Source organism: Onychostoma macrolepis, chromosome 15 (assembly GCF_012432095.1).
Source record: "Onychostoma macrolepis isolate SWU-2019 chromosome 15, ASM1243209v1, whole genome shotgun sequence".
In the NCBI taxonomy this organism is placed as follows: Eukaryota; Metazoa; Chordata; class Actinopteri; order Cypriniformes; family Cyprinidae; genus Onychostoma; species Onychostoma macrolepis.
Window position 1 is genome coordinate 18,681,269 of NC_081169.1, and position 19,592 is coordinate 18,700,860.

Here is a 19,592-nt window from a genome sequence, read left to right on the forward strand (position 1 = left end):
TGTTGTTGGATGTAATAATGAACATAGCAGTCATCATTTACTCCCGACATCTGAGCCGCTGAAGACGCAGAGGATTAATGTTACTTTCGTTTTTGTTTTTGTAAATGCATTTATGTTCAGGCAAATTATTAGTGATCCAGCTTCATCTACAGAAGAAGTTAGTATTAGGAGTTTTTTTAATTAATTTTTACAAATCGTCTTTCCTAATATGTGCTAGTTAGCAAGCTTCCCGGCTGAAGTTTACAGTCTGCTACCCACCACACGGAAGAGAGGGGCAGGGTCAGCAGAGCTCATTAGCATTTAAAGCAACATGGACTAAAACAGCTTGCTGAAAACAGAGCTGATTTTGACAGGGTAAAAAAGCTGTTTTTTACACTACCATTGAGAAATTTTAACTAATGTTATAGACTTTTCATTAAGACCCTAAAGAATCATATAAACTTGTGGAAAATGGGCATCTGATGACCCCTTTAAAAAAATAATAATAATAAGTTACTAGCAAGAATTTGGACACACAGGCTACTGTCTACATGGCCAATGTCTACTGATCTGCTTCTAGGAAATCTGAACTGGATACAAGAAACGACTGGAAAAACATTTAAGAAATTTTACTGTGAAATCACGGCAGCCGCTATTGCTCTCCTGTGCATGTTTACAAGGTCATAGGAATCAGAAGCGAAACTCAGATAATTCAACAGAAACAGAGCTGCTAGATAATGGCAATAAAGTTAATGTACTTTGTTCTTCTGTCGTCAGTGGCACTGCATTTATGGATCTCAAAGCACGTAAAAGGAATGGTTCACTCAAAAATGAAAATTATGCCATTAATTACTCACCCTCATGTCATTCCAAACCCGTACAACCTTCGTTCATCTTTGGAATACAAAGTAAAATATTTTTGATGAAATCTGATAGCTTTCTGAACCTACATAGACAGCAACACAACTGCCACGTTCAAGACCCAGAAATGTAGCAAAGACATCATCAAAATAGTCCATGTGACATAATTGGTTCAACCTTAATTTTATGAAGCTACCAGAGTACTTTTTGTGCACACAAATTAACAAAAATAACTTTATTCAACAAATTTTTCTCTTCCGTGTCAGATGTACAATCGCGACAGTACCACGACCAGAACCAGTTCTTTTTGCTGACAATGTTTTTGTGTATCATTAAGCATTAGTCACAATGTACTGCCATTTTATTGAATTTATCCAATTAGATACTATCTTTAAAGCTGCAGTCCATAAGTTTTGCCTCTTTGTCGCCATCTATGTTTGAAAACCTGGAATTGCAAGCTGCTTGCAGAATTATTCTCAAATTATTCATGTTAACAACATCAGTATTGTGTGACTATGAGTATAGTGTGTTTTAGCATGTAGATTTCAATTTGTGTAGTCTAATCTCTAATTGTCATGCCATTCGAATTTCAGATTAAGAAATTATTTTAACCCAAAAAGCAAATTATTCTCAAGTTCAAACTGGTTTCTCTTTAAAATATAAATCTTGTGTAATCCCAGGCTATCTGTAATCAGAAGCACATTTAAAACTGAAATATACACTGAACAAAATTATAAACGCAACACTTTTGTTTTTGAGCTGAAAACTTTTCATTTTTCATGAGCTGAACTCAAAGATCTAAGACTTTTTCAATGTACATAAAAGGCCTATTTCTCTCAAATATTGTTCACAAATCTGTCTAAATCTGTGTTAGTGAGCACTTCTCCTTTACCGAGATACTCCATCCACCTCACAGGTATGGCATATCAAGATGCTGATTAGACAGCATGATTATTGCACAGGTGTGCCTTAGGCTGGCCACAACAAAAGGCCACTCTAAAATGTACAGTTTTACTGTATTGGGGGGGGTCCGAAAACCAGTCAGTGTCTGGTGTGACCACCATTTGCCTCACGCAGTGCAACACATCTCCTTCGCATAGAGTTGATCAGGTTGTTGATTGTGGCCTGTGGAATGTTGGTCCACTCCTCTTCAATGGCTGTGCGAAGTTGCTGGATATTGGCAGGAACTGGAACACGCTGTCGTATACGCCGATCCAGAGCATCCCAAACATGCTCAATGGGTGACATGTCCGGTGAGTATGCTGGCCATGCAAGAACTGGGATGTTTTCAGCTTCCAGGAATTGTGTACAGATCCTTGCAACATGGGGCCGTGCATTATCATGCTGCAACATGAGGTGATGGCCGTGGATGAATGGCACAACAATGGGCCTCAGGATCTCGTCACGGTATCTCTGTGCATTCAAAATGCTATCGATGAAATGTACCTGTGTTCGTTGTCCATAACATGCGCCTGCCCATACCATAACCCCACCGCCACCGTGGGCCACAACGTTGACTGCTTACGGTAGAGAAATGAAAATTCAATTCACCGGCAACAGCTCTGGTGGACATTACTGCAGTCAGCATGCCAATAGCACACTCCCTCAAAACTTGCGACATCTGTGGCATTGTGCTGTATGATAAAACTGCACATTTTAGAGTGGCCTTTTATTGTGGCCAGCCTAAGGCACACCTGTGCAATAATCGTGCTGTCTAAGCAGCATCTTGATATGCCACACCTGTGCGGTGGATGGAATATCTCAGCCAAGGAGAAGTGCTCACTAACACAGATTTGTGAACAATATTTGAGAGAAATAGGCCTTTTGTGTACATAGAAAAAGTCTTAGATCTTTGAGTTCAGCTCATGAAAAATGGGAAGTGTTGCATTTATAATTTCATTTCATTCACGTGTTTCATAAACAATCCTTTCTGGATTACAATCCACCATCAAAATGATACATTTAATTATTCTAGCTGCTGTGAGAAAAGGCTATAAACGATCATCCACCTGCAGGATCATCACATGCAATAGCATACTAGCCAGGATAACTTCTTTATGTTTACAGACGTGACAATGACGCAGTGCCATGCTCGAATTTCCTGTGAAAACCTACCCGTACCACTCAAATTAGAAAAAATTATTATAAGCTAACCGTTGCGAATCAGGCTTAAGTAAGGCGAGTTTTGAACACTGGCTGGTTATGTACTTGCTCAAATATTGATTTCGGATCATTAAACAAAAAAATGTTACGGACTGCAGCTTTAAGGAATAAATGTTAAAACAACTTGCCATATATGTTCAGGGCTGAGCTGCTCAGTGGACTGTAACATATGCATGCAGATTGGTTTGCTCTGAAGGCATACAGTGTCTTTACTCTTTAGATAGAAGAGCTAATGTTCCTTCAGTGGACACACTAATGATTTAATCCATGAAACCAACAGAAATGACAATGAGATCAAACTCAAATTCTTATAAAAGTGGTAATCTTTATTTAAACCCAAACTACAGTGTACATAACAGATGCACAACATAGCTACAGGGTACAGACAACTTGTTCTGGATTTATAAAAAACACAATGTACTACAAACAATTACGAAAAAGGGTACAGATATTTTTAGATGAGAATTCATTCAAAAAGCAAGCACAAAATGTGCTTTCAGCAATGTGCATAATCAACTCAATGCCAGGGAATTATGATAAAGCAAAAAACAGATGACATGCTTTGAGTTTCTAAACATTTACATTACTGCAAACAGTATAGAGTGAGTCTTGGTGACAAAACATTACTTTAGCCTGTTGGGTGCATTTACTTTATATAGTCACTGTTTGTACGATTATGCATACATATCTTCACGATCAGCATTGTAGATTTCACCCTCCTGCAGAGAAGCAAAGTTGAGGAAGTGAGATGGCCTGTGAACTTCATGGTAGAACTCTTTTGGGTTGGCCAACTGTAGGTCATATTTCATGTTGGGATCATGGCGAACACCTAGAATGAAAAGGGAGAGGTTAGAAAAGCACAATGTTGTATCTGCAATTAACAGAAGGTGAAAATTCACTTCAAAATGTATCATTATTTTAAGGCTATACTAACCCATGAAGTTGTAGTTCCAGGAGACTTGGCCAGGCACCATGAAGAAGCCAAGGAAACGGTCAGACAAGAGCATTTGGACTCTTTCATAGTGAGAGGGCAAGTAACCTTTGGGGTTATTTCCCTTGTCTGTGTTTTGTCGACCCCACTCATATCCACTGGGAGTCAGCTTGTAGGCCGTCAGCGTGCAGGAACCAGGGGTGAAACTAGATAATAAAAACCAAATGTTTAAAACCCACAAATGCAACATTGAATACATGACAATGGCCAATCTTTACACTTTGGGATGTTAAGAGTGCATTAGTGTACTAAATCTGTACCTGCAAGTAATAATGATAGTCTTCTCGCCATCCCAGGAAGGATTGTCAGCCATGACCTTTGCATGGGTGGTGACATCCTGAGGAGATAGCTGAGGCGATTCATTGGGCTGTGTATGGATCCATCCAAGAGGCTCCATTTCCTATGAAATTGAAGAGGCATTCAAATGGATTGATACGGCTGGGAAGACGCAGACTGCTGATAACACCAAACTATAGATGTATGCATGCGAGTAAGATACTGACCTTCAAGTACTCGTGTTGTGGCAGCTGGTTGGGCAGGTGAACAGTCTGATGCGTACCCCACTGTGGCACCATCACGATACAGCGGATTTCCTTTACCTGAGGGTTATCTGGAGGGCTGGTTCCATACAGATAACCTGCAATCTACAGGAAAAATTCAGGTTTAGAATACTACTGAAGAGGATTCACAAGAGAAAACATGTTAAAAAGTTGGTTATTCTAACCTGAGCACGCAGATCTGAGATGCAGATGAACTTCTTCAGAACGTTCTTGGGCAGAATGTAAGTGTAGCCAGTTTCTTTGATGTCATCCGATGACACGTAGATGTGGTTAGTACGTAAGTGCAAGTTGGCAGCAGAGATTGCCCTGTGAGATCAGGAAAACAGTTTAAAAACAAAGTCTAGCTGTGTTTTAACAACTATAAAAGACAGGAGTTTTTTTCCACACCTAACTCTCCATTCGGTTTTGGAAGAGAAGGTCTGCGTCTCGTAGTTGCTGGTGGTGGAGGTGATAATTTCATCTCCGTGTTTGTTGACAGTGCGAGTTTGTGTGGCTGTTAGCTGAGACTGCTCCTTGGTCTGCTTCTCAATCTCAGCAATCTGCTGTCTCTGTTGGGATGGAGCAGAAATCTCCATACCCAGGATGATGTCCCTGATTTCAGACTGGGTCAAAGATGCCACATTCACACTGTGGAGAAGTAAACAAAATTAATATCTGAAAAGTGGACCATTTCACATCTATACACATTTTCCGTATGAACTCAGAAGTCAGCATTTATCATCTAGTACTCACTTGTTCTTCTTGCCATAATCAGCCAGGATGAGATCTTTGAGCTGCACCTCCACTTTGATCCACTCCTCATCGGTCAGAGTGGGCCAGATGTGGTGGGGCTCGGTGATTGTTGTCTTGTCAGGCTTCAAGATAACTTTGGCTCGGTCGTTGTTGACGTGAAGTGCTCTCAGGATTAAGATCAAACGAGAGAATGCCTAGGTAACAAAAACATACTAGTTTTAGACATAGTAATGAGCAGTGCAACCCTCAAAAGCTACTTGTGATTTCAGTCAGGTCAAAATTATAGTATAAAAGCTGGATTTACAGTGTAAGAGGAGATGGTCTTCAGCCAGTCGTCGTACAGATTGAACAGGACCATCTGAGGCTCTGTGGCCTTCAGAATGAGGTCTCCAAACTTCTCCACTTTCAGACAGGCCTGGAAGGGCAGCTGGAGCTCAGAGCCCTTGATTACAATGTTGGGGAAGTCCAGCAAGTGCACCTGAGGAAAACAGACAGCCGTTAACCTAAAAGTTAACTGGTAATAACTTACCAGTGCTATAACACAGCTACTTTGCCTTTAACAGTTTTAATGGGTGTTTCTAACCTCAAGAGGATCCAACATGCCCTTCCTGGTCACAATAATCTGCTTGGGCTGCTCTTCAACAGGCAGTGATCTGATCAGGGCAGCCACTTCTTCAGCAGTTTTCCACTTAGCCAGCTACAAAAACACAAATGCAAAACATATAACTCGACAAACAGGGCCACACGAGTGACTGGTTTGTGCAGATCACAGTAACCTCATGGAGACAAAATACACAGTGACAGACTTACCTGTCCAAGACGCTTTTGTCCTGCCCATACAGATGTGTGAATGATTTTCAGGAAAAGCTGTCCAGTTCTGGGGTTGAAGATGAAAATGGCTCCGTTGATTGGTTTTGTGGTCAAGTTACCTTCAAAGGTCTAAAACGGGAAAATAAAGATTAAAATACCTGGTACACAACCTATAGAGAAAACAAGGCAATAACACCAAAAGGGACATCTTCATGATGTTAACTTCACTTGCCTTGTGGATGGTGACTCTATACACATTGGTGTCATCCACAAACCAGATGATCTGGTTGGAGAAGAGTTCTCCATAGTTCTGGGAAGATAGGTAAGGCTCAGTGGGCTCTGAAGAGTAGAGTTGCAGACCCTTGCGGATTCGCTCTCTCAGCACATAAAGAGCTGGGTTGGCCTTCATTATCTTCGCCATGGCCTGCTGGATCAGGGGCTTGCCTCCAGGGAACCAGTTACCATAAGCACTGTAGAGAGAGAAACAAACAAATCATAAATACTTGCTGCTCTGTCGCTGTTTGGGATGTGTAACCAAGTTTACTAATTTAAAATCACCTATACAATATGCTATAAAATACTGACCTGTGAAGGTTGTAGGCCAGATCAATGGCAATCAGGACTCCAGTGGGTGATGGATAAATACTCATGTTGTCAGTGGTGTAGTCCAAGAACTTGGCCCTGGCATATCGCTCAATATCATGGGAGTCGTAGTCACCCCATCTGAGCTGAATGTCAATCCAGTACTTCTGTGTTGTGGTGCTGTCCATAACATCTCTATAAAACGAATCAGACATTTACCATACCATACAACAGGACTATGTATGGCTTCAGTATGGTTTTTCCATGCAAGTATTATGTGTGAAAAGTTTTCATTTTTCCTCCTGATATCTTAGATGTAAATGTATTCATTAATCTCAAATCACACATACTTTGAATCTGCTAGAAGCGAGGGGCGAGAGACGTTCCACTTGTAGGAGGCAAACAACAGAATGTCAGCACAGGAGGAATTCATCTTGTAAGACTTCCTAGGATGGATTGTCTCTTTCTGGACAGTCTCGATCTCCAAAGCATCCAGCTCTTGGTCAAACACCTACACAGAGCAAACAAAAGTTTACTGATGGCACTATTCTGAATAAGCCAATTGTTAGTAACAGTTCAGTCTAAAGTGTGAAACCACACAAACAGTTTGTACATAACAGTCTTGTTAAATAAGCATGAGTAATATTCACTGCATAATATCTTGACCCATTTAAAGGAAGCACATCTGTTTACCTGACAGAGATCCATAACAATGCTCTCATGAATCTTCTGCCACAAGTGAGCTCTGAAGATCTGGATCAGAGAGATCTTGAGAGTTGGGATTTTACCATGCATAAAGATTCCAGTGAGGTCCAACTGCACTTGGAAACCCACATATACCTATAAGAACATCAAGAGAATGAGTCTCAAGAAAAGAAATTGGGGGAAAATGCTGTCTAAATGCAATGGCTTTTCATAGACATACATTGGCTCGGTTGATTGTAGGAGACCACCACAAGGTGAATCGTCGATTAGGAATCTGGTTCAGACCAGATCTCTGAGCATTGGTGAGTTTCTTCCATTTCATCGACTCTTCGAAACCACTGGCCTTCTCCCTATAAAAGATTTTTAAAAAATGTTGAGCAAACGCATCTTAAAAACATTGTCAAAAATAGCGTTAAATATACTGAATGTTTCTCAACATAAAAGGTCTTACCAGAAGAGACCCTCCCAGGTGGGGAAGTAGGTTCCCTTGAAGAGTGTGTGCTCAAGAATGCCTTCCACCCCTCCAAGTGCCTGGATCATGTCGGTACGGTAGTTGTTTAAATTCCACAATTTCCCATCATGCCTTTGGTGAGTCCACCAGAATGGATTTTGCTTCAACACCTGAAAACAAATCAAAAACCATTATTAAAAAAAAATATTCATACATATATATATATATAAATGATATCTGGCACTGCTTTCGACATGCAATTCATGTTTCCCAGAAGGAAAGACTTTTACCTGGTACTGCTTGAAGTCTGTTCTGACTCTCCAGCCCTTGTCATAAGCCAGAGTGTGTCTGTCCTTCTGGAAGAGTGTATTGATACGTGGAATACCTCTGTCCCAGGAGTCCTCCAGATCCTCCAGTGTCAAACGTCTGAAGAGTATCAAACTCATTAATAAGAATGAACCCATCAACATAATTAAGAATTGGGTTTGGTTAAGAGGACAGTACCTGTTCTGAGCAATGGCCTCCTGTCGTTTGAGGGCATATTCGGCCCAAACTCTCTGGGAGTCAATAAACTCACTCTCCCATGGCTGGATGTAGCGGTACAGATTAGGAATAAGCTGATCCTCCTCATGACTCATACCGGAACGGAAATGAGTGATGCCCACATCGGTCTGTTTGGACCACCTGATCAAACACAGAAGAATTTTAAATAAATCGCCTGCATCCGTGGATGCATATTCATTTCCATTAAGTTGCTAATAAAAGAAACAGTAATGAAAACTGCAAATAACTTACCTAAGGTCAGACTGTGGAATCAGTACGTGTCCCATGGAAAGCATTCCCAGTCCACCCAACTCCTTAGGGGTGTAAAACACCACAGGAGGGAAACGACTAGGCATTTTGGAGTTCAACCCAATCTTGATACGGGTTTGGATCTTATTCTCACACTTCACCAGCAGGTCTAAAAGCTCCTGAGTGTTGACCACGGCTTCACGGAAGTATGTCATCAGACCAATCAGAGCAGTGTTCCACTTGTTCACAATCTGAGAAGAGCAACAATGTAAAACCATGTACAAAATGGGAAATACAAGTTTGCCATGGCTTTTTTAATGTTAAGGTTCAGGGCTCATACCTTGGTAAAGGTGGTGGACCCAGAAGCCATCAGAATTTGTCGCACTCTGTTGTGGAACCTCTGCATGGACTCATCATCTACACGCAGGAAACACTGTGCTGTCCTTTCCTTTGTTACCTAAAAATCAACACACAATTATCCCCCATTCTTTCTGATGTCCCAACAGTTATTTTTAATCGATAGTTCACAATTCTACTTGCCTCGTTCTGCAAATTCCACACACCATCTTTGTGTGTAAACTCCTCATAACTAGTGCGACACTTGGGGAGGATGCGACACTCAAAGCCACACATGTTGAAGAGTAGGTTAGGGTTGTCCTTGCTGTACACAGACACAAAGCTGTTCTCCCACTGAACTGTGGTCACAGAACGAGGGAGGCGATTTTTGATGTCCCAGAACACAGCACGGCCCCTGTGTGAATAAGGAAATCAATAATCATACCATGTGCATTTTTCTCTTTATTGAGGGGTACAGAATGACAAAAGTCTAGAGCACTTACAAGTTCACATCATGTTTCATCAGTCTCATCCTAGCATCTCTTGGCCAGCATTTCTTATTGTTGTAGCCCACAATGTTCTCATTGTTGGGGTCTGGGTGCTCAGTCAAGTACCTCTGGATCAGATCCCTCGCCTCATCAGCAGAGAACCTACACACAGCAAAACCACAAGTTCATAAAACTTGTACAACAGCAACATTTGGAAATAAAATCTCAATTTAGCACAACAGGACACGGGAGACTTATTTTATCAGCACTACTAACCTGAAGAAGATGTGAATGCGGTCTATGTATCTGCAGTAAAGACGTATAGGATGGGCACTCTCAGTAGGCGTGTCCTGGAAGCTGAGGAAGTCATTGGGCATCTGAGGAGGTCCAGCCATCTCACTGGCTCTGTGCAGACCCAGCACCAGCAGGTCCATTACCAGCCCATAGTACTGCACGATAAAAGAGGCAAACTGCAGGCCACGGATAATACCATACGAGTTTGTGTGGTTCATGTCCTGTTAAGAAAATACAGATATCTAAAATCAAACAGGGCAGTGAAAGGAAATTTCTAATTTAATTTCTCAAAAGCTTTAAGAGAGAAATATGAATTTTTCTAACTATTATATATGCAATTAACAGACCTTATAGTTAATAACAACGTTGTTTTTGGCCGTCATGTAATCGGCAATGTTGTGATCAACAATGAGACGCAGAAGTCTGTTCAGCAGCGTCAAGTCAATCTTCTCGTACATCTTCTCATAGCGAGACTCCAGCATGACATTGCATTCGCCTTCTGCTGTCTCCCACACATCCTGCAGGTTGTTGATTCCTAGAAGACATAAGAAAATGTAATGAAAAATTTTACATATCTTTTATCTAACCCTCATTTATATTTTTATATAGTCAACGATTCGATGCTTCGACAGGAGGAGCCTGATTCAAATCCCAAACTCACAGTCGAATATTCGCAGGGTGTTATGATCATACCATTTTAGCTATATGGGGGTGCTCAAATGTCTGATTTCACATAAAACTACCGGTTTTCTTCCAATAAGTTAATATACAGCCTATTAAGATAATTCTGTACATAAGAATCTGAAAAGAAAGAAGCTTTAAATAAATATTTTAGCGTGCATAAATAAATCCAACCACCCCTATAGATTTAAGTTTCACTTTCATAATCCGTGACCGACAGAGGAGCATCTTGGTGGCAGGGATTTAAATCTTTAACAAGACTCAAACTGACACAGGCAGAGTGAAAGACTGGATTTTTTCGATCAGGTAGAGTACAAGTGATTTCAAAACATTTCAGCCGATTAATTTATATATTGTGTATATATTTATCTCATATAAGATGCATTTGGTTGAGTTGTGCTGCAGTAGCACTTCATTGTAGTACTACGGTGATTATCTCAGCGCGCAAGCAGTACAAACAATGCAGAATACTAATAACTATGACTGGGACTGTCATATACATGACATTATAATGAGAACACTATTATAATACAACGCTTTGAATTTTTTGTTTAGTTGCCGTGTTTCTGCATGTTGTTGCGTGAAGAACGCATCCACAACAGGAGTTCATTCAGTGCTGCACAGACACGTTCATGCATTCGGGGCATTTTGTGCAGATAGCCTATAAGTCGTAAAATTAATGTTGTGTTATATAAATAGCAAAGAGTATTCTATATAAGATAAATGAAAAGTTAAATCCCATTGACTAAAAACCTGCTATCAAATGCTTCATTCTACTGGTCATCTTCAGCGAACGCCGCTCAAAACAGAAATGCAGAACATCAGTAACTACTGTCATATACATGACATTATAATGAGAGCACTATTGTAAAAATTGTTGTGAATTCTTAGGTTGTGAGTTTCGCTAATGTTTAATGTTAGCTATCTTTTAACCAAAACATAAAACATTATTTTTGAATCTGCGAGGCGTCTGTTACACATTTTCCTGTGTGTTGAATGTCTGACTTGACTCTTGGTAATGCATTTTGCCCCCATACATACATATACATATATACACACACACACACACACACACACGTAACATTATATTTCACCTTGGCACCATTTGTACACCAGCAGTGGAGGTGGCTCTGTGTCAGCTGGTTTGATCCAGGGTGGAAAAAGTCTGCGCTTGTCTGCCTCATACCACAGGTACTGATCCAGGTATGCATCAGTGATCTTTTCCAGAGGTTCAACATCATAAACCGGCACCAAGTGACTGTAAAGGTCCATGAACTCAATGCCCACCTAGAGAGAGAAAAAGAGCCACTTTAAGCGCAAGCTAGGACCAGTAACAGGCTAGGAGAACTCTTGTGATTATATTAAGCGTGCTGAAATGAATGTAAGCAAACCTCTTTGAAGGCTCTCTGAGTGAGGAGGTGACGTTTGATTCTGGACAAAGCCTCATGAGGGTTGTCATAGGCCTGCTCAATCAGACCCAACTCCTCACGCTGTGACTGGTTCAGCCTTGACTTCACACTAGATAAATGAACAAAGTAAAGTCAGAAAATATGCAAAAACCCAAACAAAACCAGTGCATCCAATCAGCTTGCTTTTATGGGACTGGTCTGACCTGTAAGCCTCCTTGAGTCTCTCCAAAGCCAAGATGAGCAGCTTAGTGTCATGTTTGTAAGACAGAGGAGGGAAGGGGATCGGAGAGAAACGACGACTCTCCAGCCAGTGCACTGTGGTGGTGTAGATGGCCACGGCCTCCTCAGCTGTGATGTAAGGTCCATCCTATAAGATAAAGACATCACTCTTTAATGTGTTCTGTATCAGTAACAGCAGCCTGTTCAAAGACATTTTATGTTACTCAAGAAATGTACCTTCAGGTAATTGTGCTGTCTCTCCTGCTCTGCCTTTAGATAGAGTCGAGTGAGACGTCCCAGGTTTTTCTTGCACACAGTCTTATCCACAGTGGCTCCTCTTCGGATTCTCTCACGGTTGTAGTGGGCTGTGTTGGTCCACCAGTCAGCTTTGGCCTTCACATAGCGGAGAATCATGTTCTCAATGGGGGTTGGAAGCCCAGGAACCTGAAAAAATAAATAATGAAAGTCCCTTAATGATAAACTTCCAATTTTAATCATAACATTGATGGGCAGCAAAAAGTTTTGAAGAAAAATTAAATAAATAATTACCTTCCAAGGGATGTTGGCCTTCCAGCATCTCCATGACTCGCTCAGATGCTGCAAGATGGTTCTGGCCTTGTTCTGCTTGATACCCTCAGGCATCATATCCAGGATGTCATGCATCACAGCAGCTCTCAGCTCCAGATCAAAGTGAGATTCCACACGCTGTTTGGTCACAGTCTTTGCAACACCCTTGGAGTGTCGACCTAAACAGAATTACACAATGAATTAGTATTTGCTATCCCTGAAAATTTTACTCCATCTTTCAAAATGCTTTTTGCATATGAATAAAAGCTCATTTTACCCTCAAACTGCCTGGCCAGAAGATTGCCAAGCCACCGCTCTAGAAGAGGAGTGATGCCTCTCATGAAGAACAGCCAGACTCTCCACCCTGGAGCCCAGAACCCACAGCCTGGACCTTTTCCAACTGGGCCCTATAAAAACAGTTCACTTCAGATGCATGGCATAGCCCCAATTCAAACACAATTGCAGAAAAACATTGTACTTACAAAATGGTGTATTTGAGTGTTACTCACTGTGTTGAAGCGGTAGTAGATGAGATGCTTCAGGTCTTTGCACATTCTGATCTGCCTCATGAGCTTGTACTTGTAGCGGTACATGCCAGTCAATTGACCAACATGGGCGAAGATGTACTGCAGTCCATCTGACAGCTACAAAGTAGATAAAAGACTTTAGTAACGAAACAATCAGACAATGATAACAATTAGCTACACAGAAACTGCAGTCATTATTTCATATTATACCTGGAAAGCGTCAACGTTTCCAAGCCTGTACTGCACATGACTGTCCACCACAAGCTTGCTCAAACGCAGAACCTCACGGCACAAGTGGAAAGCATTCCCGAATCTGGACTTCTTACGTTCCTTTGTGGTGAGGGTTTTCACAGGCTTCAAGTTGAAGTTGTAGTCCAAGTGCAGGTAGTTGAGGTTCTTTCTGTGAATCAGCAGGTTCAGCATGTTGTAGCCCTGCCGGCACACCTGGAGGCCAACTTCTACCCAATCCAGCTTTGTGGACTGGAAGAATTTGGTGGCTTTGAAAGAGCGGAACAGGTATCTAGAACAGAAAATACAATCATCATTAATTGCATCAACATTATTCAATGAAACAGGCTCTGGGATAGTATCCTCACCTCTTTTTCTGTGCTTTAGGTGGTCTGTGTTTTAGAGCATTCAGCACATAGTACTTCAGCAGCTTCTGGTAAGACACACGCACCTTCACAGGCTGGCCTGCAGGACAATGCTCACGATACCTGAAGGAGTTTAAACAAAAAAAAAAAAAAAAAAAAAAAGAGCCTCTATTCAGAAATGATAGTCTTGTTCTTAATACTCAAACAAACCCTACATAAGTTGGGGCTATTCACACAGAATGCATGCGTTTAAAAATGTGAGATGCAGGGCAGCAAAATGGGGGGGAAAAAAGGCCTAGAATGCCTAGTTATGAGAGACACTGCAAAAAATGATGTGAACACAATGGTCAGAGACATTCTTCTAGTGCATGTTTACATAGATAAATTCAAAACTTTGAGATTGGCTCCTTTCAGTGAACAAATACAGTATAGTGTTCAATACAAACCAGTTTTTGATGAGAGGCACATCAATGGCCCGTCTGGTTCTTCCTGAGCGGAGATTGAATGGACGAGGTGCCCACAACAGCGCAATTCCATTGGCTGTGTTGTCAGTGTAGAGAGGCGTCTCCTTCAGGAATGGCTCAACATACTCAGGCAGTTCAAACTCCTCATCATCCTCTGGCAGAGGCTCTTGGCTCTATAGAGAAATCAGAAGCTTGCAATTTGAGAGAAAAGAAATCAGGAAACCTACAAGCACAGTTTAATTAAAGAGTTGAAGTTCTGACCTTGACGGAGTGCCTGTGAGAGATGGGGTTGATCAGAGGGTCAAAGTAGAAGGCGGGCAGATCAGGATCCTCAGTCTTGATAAACACCACGTTTGGTGTGTGGTACCTGCATGGACAATCACAAATCACTGGTTCAGCACAACAAGAATTTGTATTAGAACGGTAAAACTGTAGGCATGATGAAGTTTCATACCAGGTGAGGTGCACATAGTGTGGCAGGTTGTTGTATAGGTAAGGGAATGCAATTTTGTATTCCGTCCTGATTGGTTGTCTGATGATGATCTTGTTGATGTCATTGAACTCATTCCAGTCTTCATCCCTAAAAACAAACCAAGTTAGACTTCAGGAGAAAATAAAAAGTATAGGTCAACTATTGCTAGAGGATGGACATGCTACGTACTGGAGATTAATGTCTCTGACAAGCGGCTCAAATTTGGGTCCCCCTGGAATGGCCATGTTCAACGCTTTAGAGGTAAAGAAAGCCTTCAAGTCAAACAAGTAGAAGTAGTTTTTATCCACCAAGTCTGTCAGCAACTGATTAGCCAATCGATACAGAGTGGACATCATTGGTAAAGTGAATTGCCAGCGTCTGTATGTGGTCCCGTTCACATATCTGTGGATAGAAGAGAAATGATAAACGAAAGAAACAAGAAACCATCCTATACATTTTTTTACAACCGTCATCAACACTCACTTTGTGGAATCTTTCAGAGGTTGATGCTCATAAAGCCATTCTGCAACAGAAGAGTCCTCCTCAGGGTCCAGCTCCATCTGGATCGCCTCCAGAGGCTCAACATCCAGGATGTTGTCCGCATAATCCAACGGAGGCTCTTCATCATCAAATGGAGGGAAACGCATGCGCTTGAAGTGCCGTCTGTCTCGCTTCTCACGACGCATCATGATCCACATCGTGCTGGTGAAAAAAAAAAAAAAATACTCTGTAATTATTACAGCTATACAGGTTTTTTTTTTTTTTTTTTTGGCAAAACTGTGCAGCTCTACAAACAAACGAATCTGGAGCTTTCAAAACAGAATCACATTTTTAATAGAAAAAATTTATTTTACACAAAATGTGCTGCCTTAAATTTCAATCTCTGCTCTGAAAATCATGCCAACAATGACCATCACCTACCCCCACTGAGCAATGTACACCGGCTCAATCACCCATGGGATTTCATTTACAAAGGAAATAGCGCCTGTAATGTGGTAGAGCACAGGAACATCTCTGATCTGCTCCCAGGGCATGGGCATGTTCTCCAGAAGTTTGAGCACTGCATGGGGCATATATTTCAGGGCCCTGCAGAAAAAAAACACAAAAGATTCTATTAAAAATGATCATACATAAATATCAATTACCTAGTCAATAACTAAAATGGTCTTACCCAAGGTAAACCCTCTTGTCATGCCGAAATTTCCTGTTCGTCATGTCACCATGATCCCTGATGATTTTGCGCACATGCTCAGGTGGCATGTCCTCTTTCTGAGCATCCACAAAGCCAAATTTCCTCTTCTCTGAGTAGCGTTTGGCCTGAAGCTGCTGCCATTTCCGAGCTACAACAGTGAGGTTACCCAAACAAAAGCAAATCACATCACTAAACTTTCAGAGCACACAAAGCAAAATCAAAGTGCACGATCAAGCCATGTGAACGCACCTTTCTCTTGCAGTTTCTCCTCAGTCATGTAATCTGGTACTGGAGCAACAGCAGGAGGAGGTGGAGGAACACCTGGAGGCATTGTTCCAGGAACACCTCTGTAGGGGAATGCAGCTGCCATGGCAGCGTATTCTGCAAAAGAAACAGTAATACACAAAATATGAGATCAAACTGCAAAGCACAAGTACTGAAACACGTTCAAAATTATAAGAATATACTCCACTGCGAATTCATTCAAAGAACCGCAACAACGTGTAAGACTAAGTGAGATCTAATAAAAGCCAAATCTGATGGTAATGAAAGGAAATCCGAATCAAAATGCAAATATTTGGGCAAATAGTTATAAACACAATATCTAAACCACAACAATGAACCTCACCGACTAACTTGGCTATCGCGCCTGAATAGTTTTCCCATCGTACCAAAACTGGCAAGCTACTGTTTATTCATTAAAGACGCCATATAAGTAATAGGAACACTTTTACATATTTTGCAGGTCAAACTAAAAATATATATTCACATATTTATGATACGGATATATGCAACAATTTCTTCGGTTTCAATAGAGCAGGAGTTAGCATGTTAGCTTAGCTTACTACGTTACGTATTACACAACAAGCAAACTGTTTCCGCAAACAAGCATTACCAAGAAAAAAGTGACACTTATTTTAAAATAGGCAAATAAAAATCTCAACGCGTTCGCATAGAACAATATAACTCACTGTATTAAAAGCAGTTTCTCGCCAGTGAATGTAGTTGTGCGCTGGGTTTGTGCTCAGCAGAATGGCGTACCATGCACGTTGTGCGTATGGGCTTACGATTCACGAATACTGTTTACGTATCTAGATGACTCTGTCTCAACGGAAATTATATGTTTTACGACAACGAACGTAGGAAAATACGTAGGGCCAAACTTCCGGATGTGACACCGGATATAAAAAAAAAAGAATTATAATTTGTCCTTTTCAAACACGTTTTATTATCTCCATTTCTATTCTGTTTAATATTTTTCCATGACTATTTTATTGAATAAATAGAGAATAAAATACAGGAAAAAGAAAGACGATATTACTTGGACCATTACTATTTTTTATTTATATAAATGATCTATTGAATGTTTCAAATATTCTTACTCCAGTAATGTTTGCTTAGTTTTCTCTCGCTCAAATTTCAATTCATTGATTAAGAATGCAAATGATGGTTTACTTGCTAATGCAAATTGGTTTAATTTAAACAAATGATCTTTAAATATAATGAAATCAAGTTTTATTATTTTTAGTGGTAAAAAATATACCCAAAGGATTTATCAAAAATTATTATGGAGTCTATTGAGGTGCCTCAAGTGTCAAGTACTAGATTGTTGGGAATGTTTGTTGATGAAACTCTGAGTTGGAGAGAACAGGCTGATTACGTGAGTAGAAAAATACATAAATCTACTGGTATAATAAGGAGGGTTAGGCATCTTGTTACTACAGAGTGTCTTCTTATGCTTTATTATAGTTTAGTTTAATTTATCAGTATCTTTCATATTGTAATATTGTTTGGGGGAGTACATTTCCTACTACTCTTCGAAAAAATTTTGTTCTTTAGAAGCATTTTGTTAGGATTGCAACCCGATCAAACAAATATAGCCTACTTCATCTGTTTCTTTATTTCATAAACTTCAGGTTCTTACCATTTATGATATTAATACTTTTCAAATATGTGTTTTTATGTATAAGATATATTCAAGTGAGGGTAACATTCCAGAGCAATTTAGAATGTATTTTAAAGTAAATTCACAGGTTCATAGTTATTTAACTCGTCAATCTTCAAATTTTCATTTTCGTAAAGTTCTCACTTGTAGAGGTCAATACTTGATAAGATTTAGGGGTATTAAATTATGGAATGATTTATCTCATCTATCAAAAAAATGTTCCTCTTTAATATGTTATAAAAGAAGAATAAAGGATCATTTAAATGCTGTTTTGTAAAAATGTATCTTGTATTTTATGTATTATAGATGGTTTGTTTTGAGTATATTATTTATGGGGTTTTTTCTGTTTTTGCATGTTGCAATTAATTTGTATTTATATATTTGTTTTTGTAATAGTTTTTATGTAGTTTTATGAGTTTTTCATTGTTTAGGTAGAGGCTCTAAATAAGCCCTTTGGGTTTTCTGCCTCTCCCTGCACAGTATATGGATTGTATTATTCATTATTTATTTATTTATTTTGTTTGTTTGTTTGTTTGTTTGTCGTGTTTTTATTGTACCTACCTTGTGCAAAATAAACTTAAACTTAAACTTAAATATTCATAAACAGAGACGAGATACAAACTCACTGGTGCTTCTGCTCTGTTGGATACAGGAGAAAGAGGGACGATATTCATAAACAAGATACAGAAAAAGATAAAGCAAATCAGGCTATTTAGTGCTGTAGAATTTACCCGTCAACAGAGAATAAAATTTGATATGTTTTTTTCATTTAAGCTATTTTTAGTTCTAAATTGGTAAATTGTGTTGCTGTTTTTTAAATGTATTATACTAATGTAATCTCATTTTTATATTGAGATTATATCAATGTATCATATAAAATGTGTTATTAACCGTTAAACGGGCAGGATATATTATTGTGTTATTAATGAATTGCTATTTTTCCACATAATATTTCTTTTTTTTACTATCCTTCTTCTATACTATCCTTTCCCCCAGACTTTTATATGTTTAAATCCTTACTAGTACTAAAGTCTGATTTGAAATTTACATAAAATAATGCAGTTCTATAAAATGCATTTTACAGAAACATGTGGTAAACAGGTCTAATAATAAACCTAAATATTCACAAAAATAAAATTAATGCCTTTGAAGTTTAAAATAGAACAAACTAACTGTTAGGAATAATATGGAATAACAATTTAATTCAATATTCTCGTTGCATTACACATGCATTATACATTATTTTAGAACTGTAGACGTAACATAACGCGTCCAGCAGGTGGTGCTGTTACGTATATTGGTCATCATCAACCATCCATTCAATCAGACTAAAACCTAATCGTTTAATCCCTGCTGCATGCAAATAAATTAATACTTTTTTTTTCTTTCTTTTTTTTAAAATAGAACAGACCCAAAACAGATATTTTCCAATCTCCTTGCAAATCAAGCAATACCATGGCCACTTTTTAAGGGAACAAGAAAAAGTACTGTTGTGTGAGAGAAAAATACATTGAGAGTTGTAGCTATATTTTATTGTTCAGATTTATTGTTCAAGTCACAAGAAAAACTACAACTTTTGAGAAGAATACTGCAGAGACTTGAGAAATGCTGCATGTAAAGTTGCAAAAGAATAAGAGTATAACAGAGGAAATGGGATGCCACTGAAATATGTGATGCTTCCTTTTCCTTTAAAATAGCCTAGTTGTTGCCAGTAACATTCAAGAGAGCTATTCTAAATGGCCTCTTACATAACTCTTGCAGTACTGTTTACCAGGTTAA

At 39.6% G+C, this 19,592-nt stretch overlaps 1 protein-coding gene across 1 annotated transcript; it reads right to left on the minus strand.

Annotated features, from left to right (window-relative positions):
* Positions 1-3,308: 3,308 nt before the first annotated feature.
* Positions 3,309-16,996, minus strand: prpf8 (pre-mRNA processing factor 8). The gene is made up of 42 exons (XM_058744669.1): positions 16,840-16,996; positions 16,118-16,249; positions 15,848-16,016; positions 15,598-15,762; positions 15,160-15,378; positions 14,866-15,078; positions 14,659-14,784; positions 14,466-14,571; positions 14,187-14,377; positions 13,744-13,863; positions 13,358-13,667; positions 13,130-13,264; positions 12,898-13,027; positions 12,603-12,799; positions 12,291-12,497; positions 12,038-12,201; positions 11,817-11,943; positions 11,520-11,712; positions 10,092-10,279; positions 9,727-9,965; positions 9,466-9,612; positions 9,167-9,377; positions 8,967-9,083; positions 8,630-8,877; positions 8,339-8,518; positions 8,125-8,260; positions 7,835-8,004; positions 7,604-7,733; positions 7,372-7,518; positions 7,029-7,189; positions 6,682-6,873; positions 6,329-6,566; positions 6,097-6,225; positions 5,870-5,983; positions 5,591-5,764; positions 5,287-5,480; positions 4,942-5,181; positions 4,719-4,860; positions 4,498-4,638; positions 4,255-4,394; positions 3,938-4,140; positions 3,309-3,832 (listed from the first exon to the last, which is right to left on the minus strand). Exons 2-42 carry the CDS (start codon positions 16,236-16,238, stop codon positions 3,678-3,680), a joined length of 7,029 nt encoding a protein of 2,342 aa, XP_058600652.1. The 5' UTR covers positions 16,239-16,249; positions 16,840-16,996; the 3' UTR covers positions 3,309-3,677.
* Between the last annotated feature and the right edge of the window lie 2,596 nt (positions 16,997-19,592).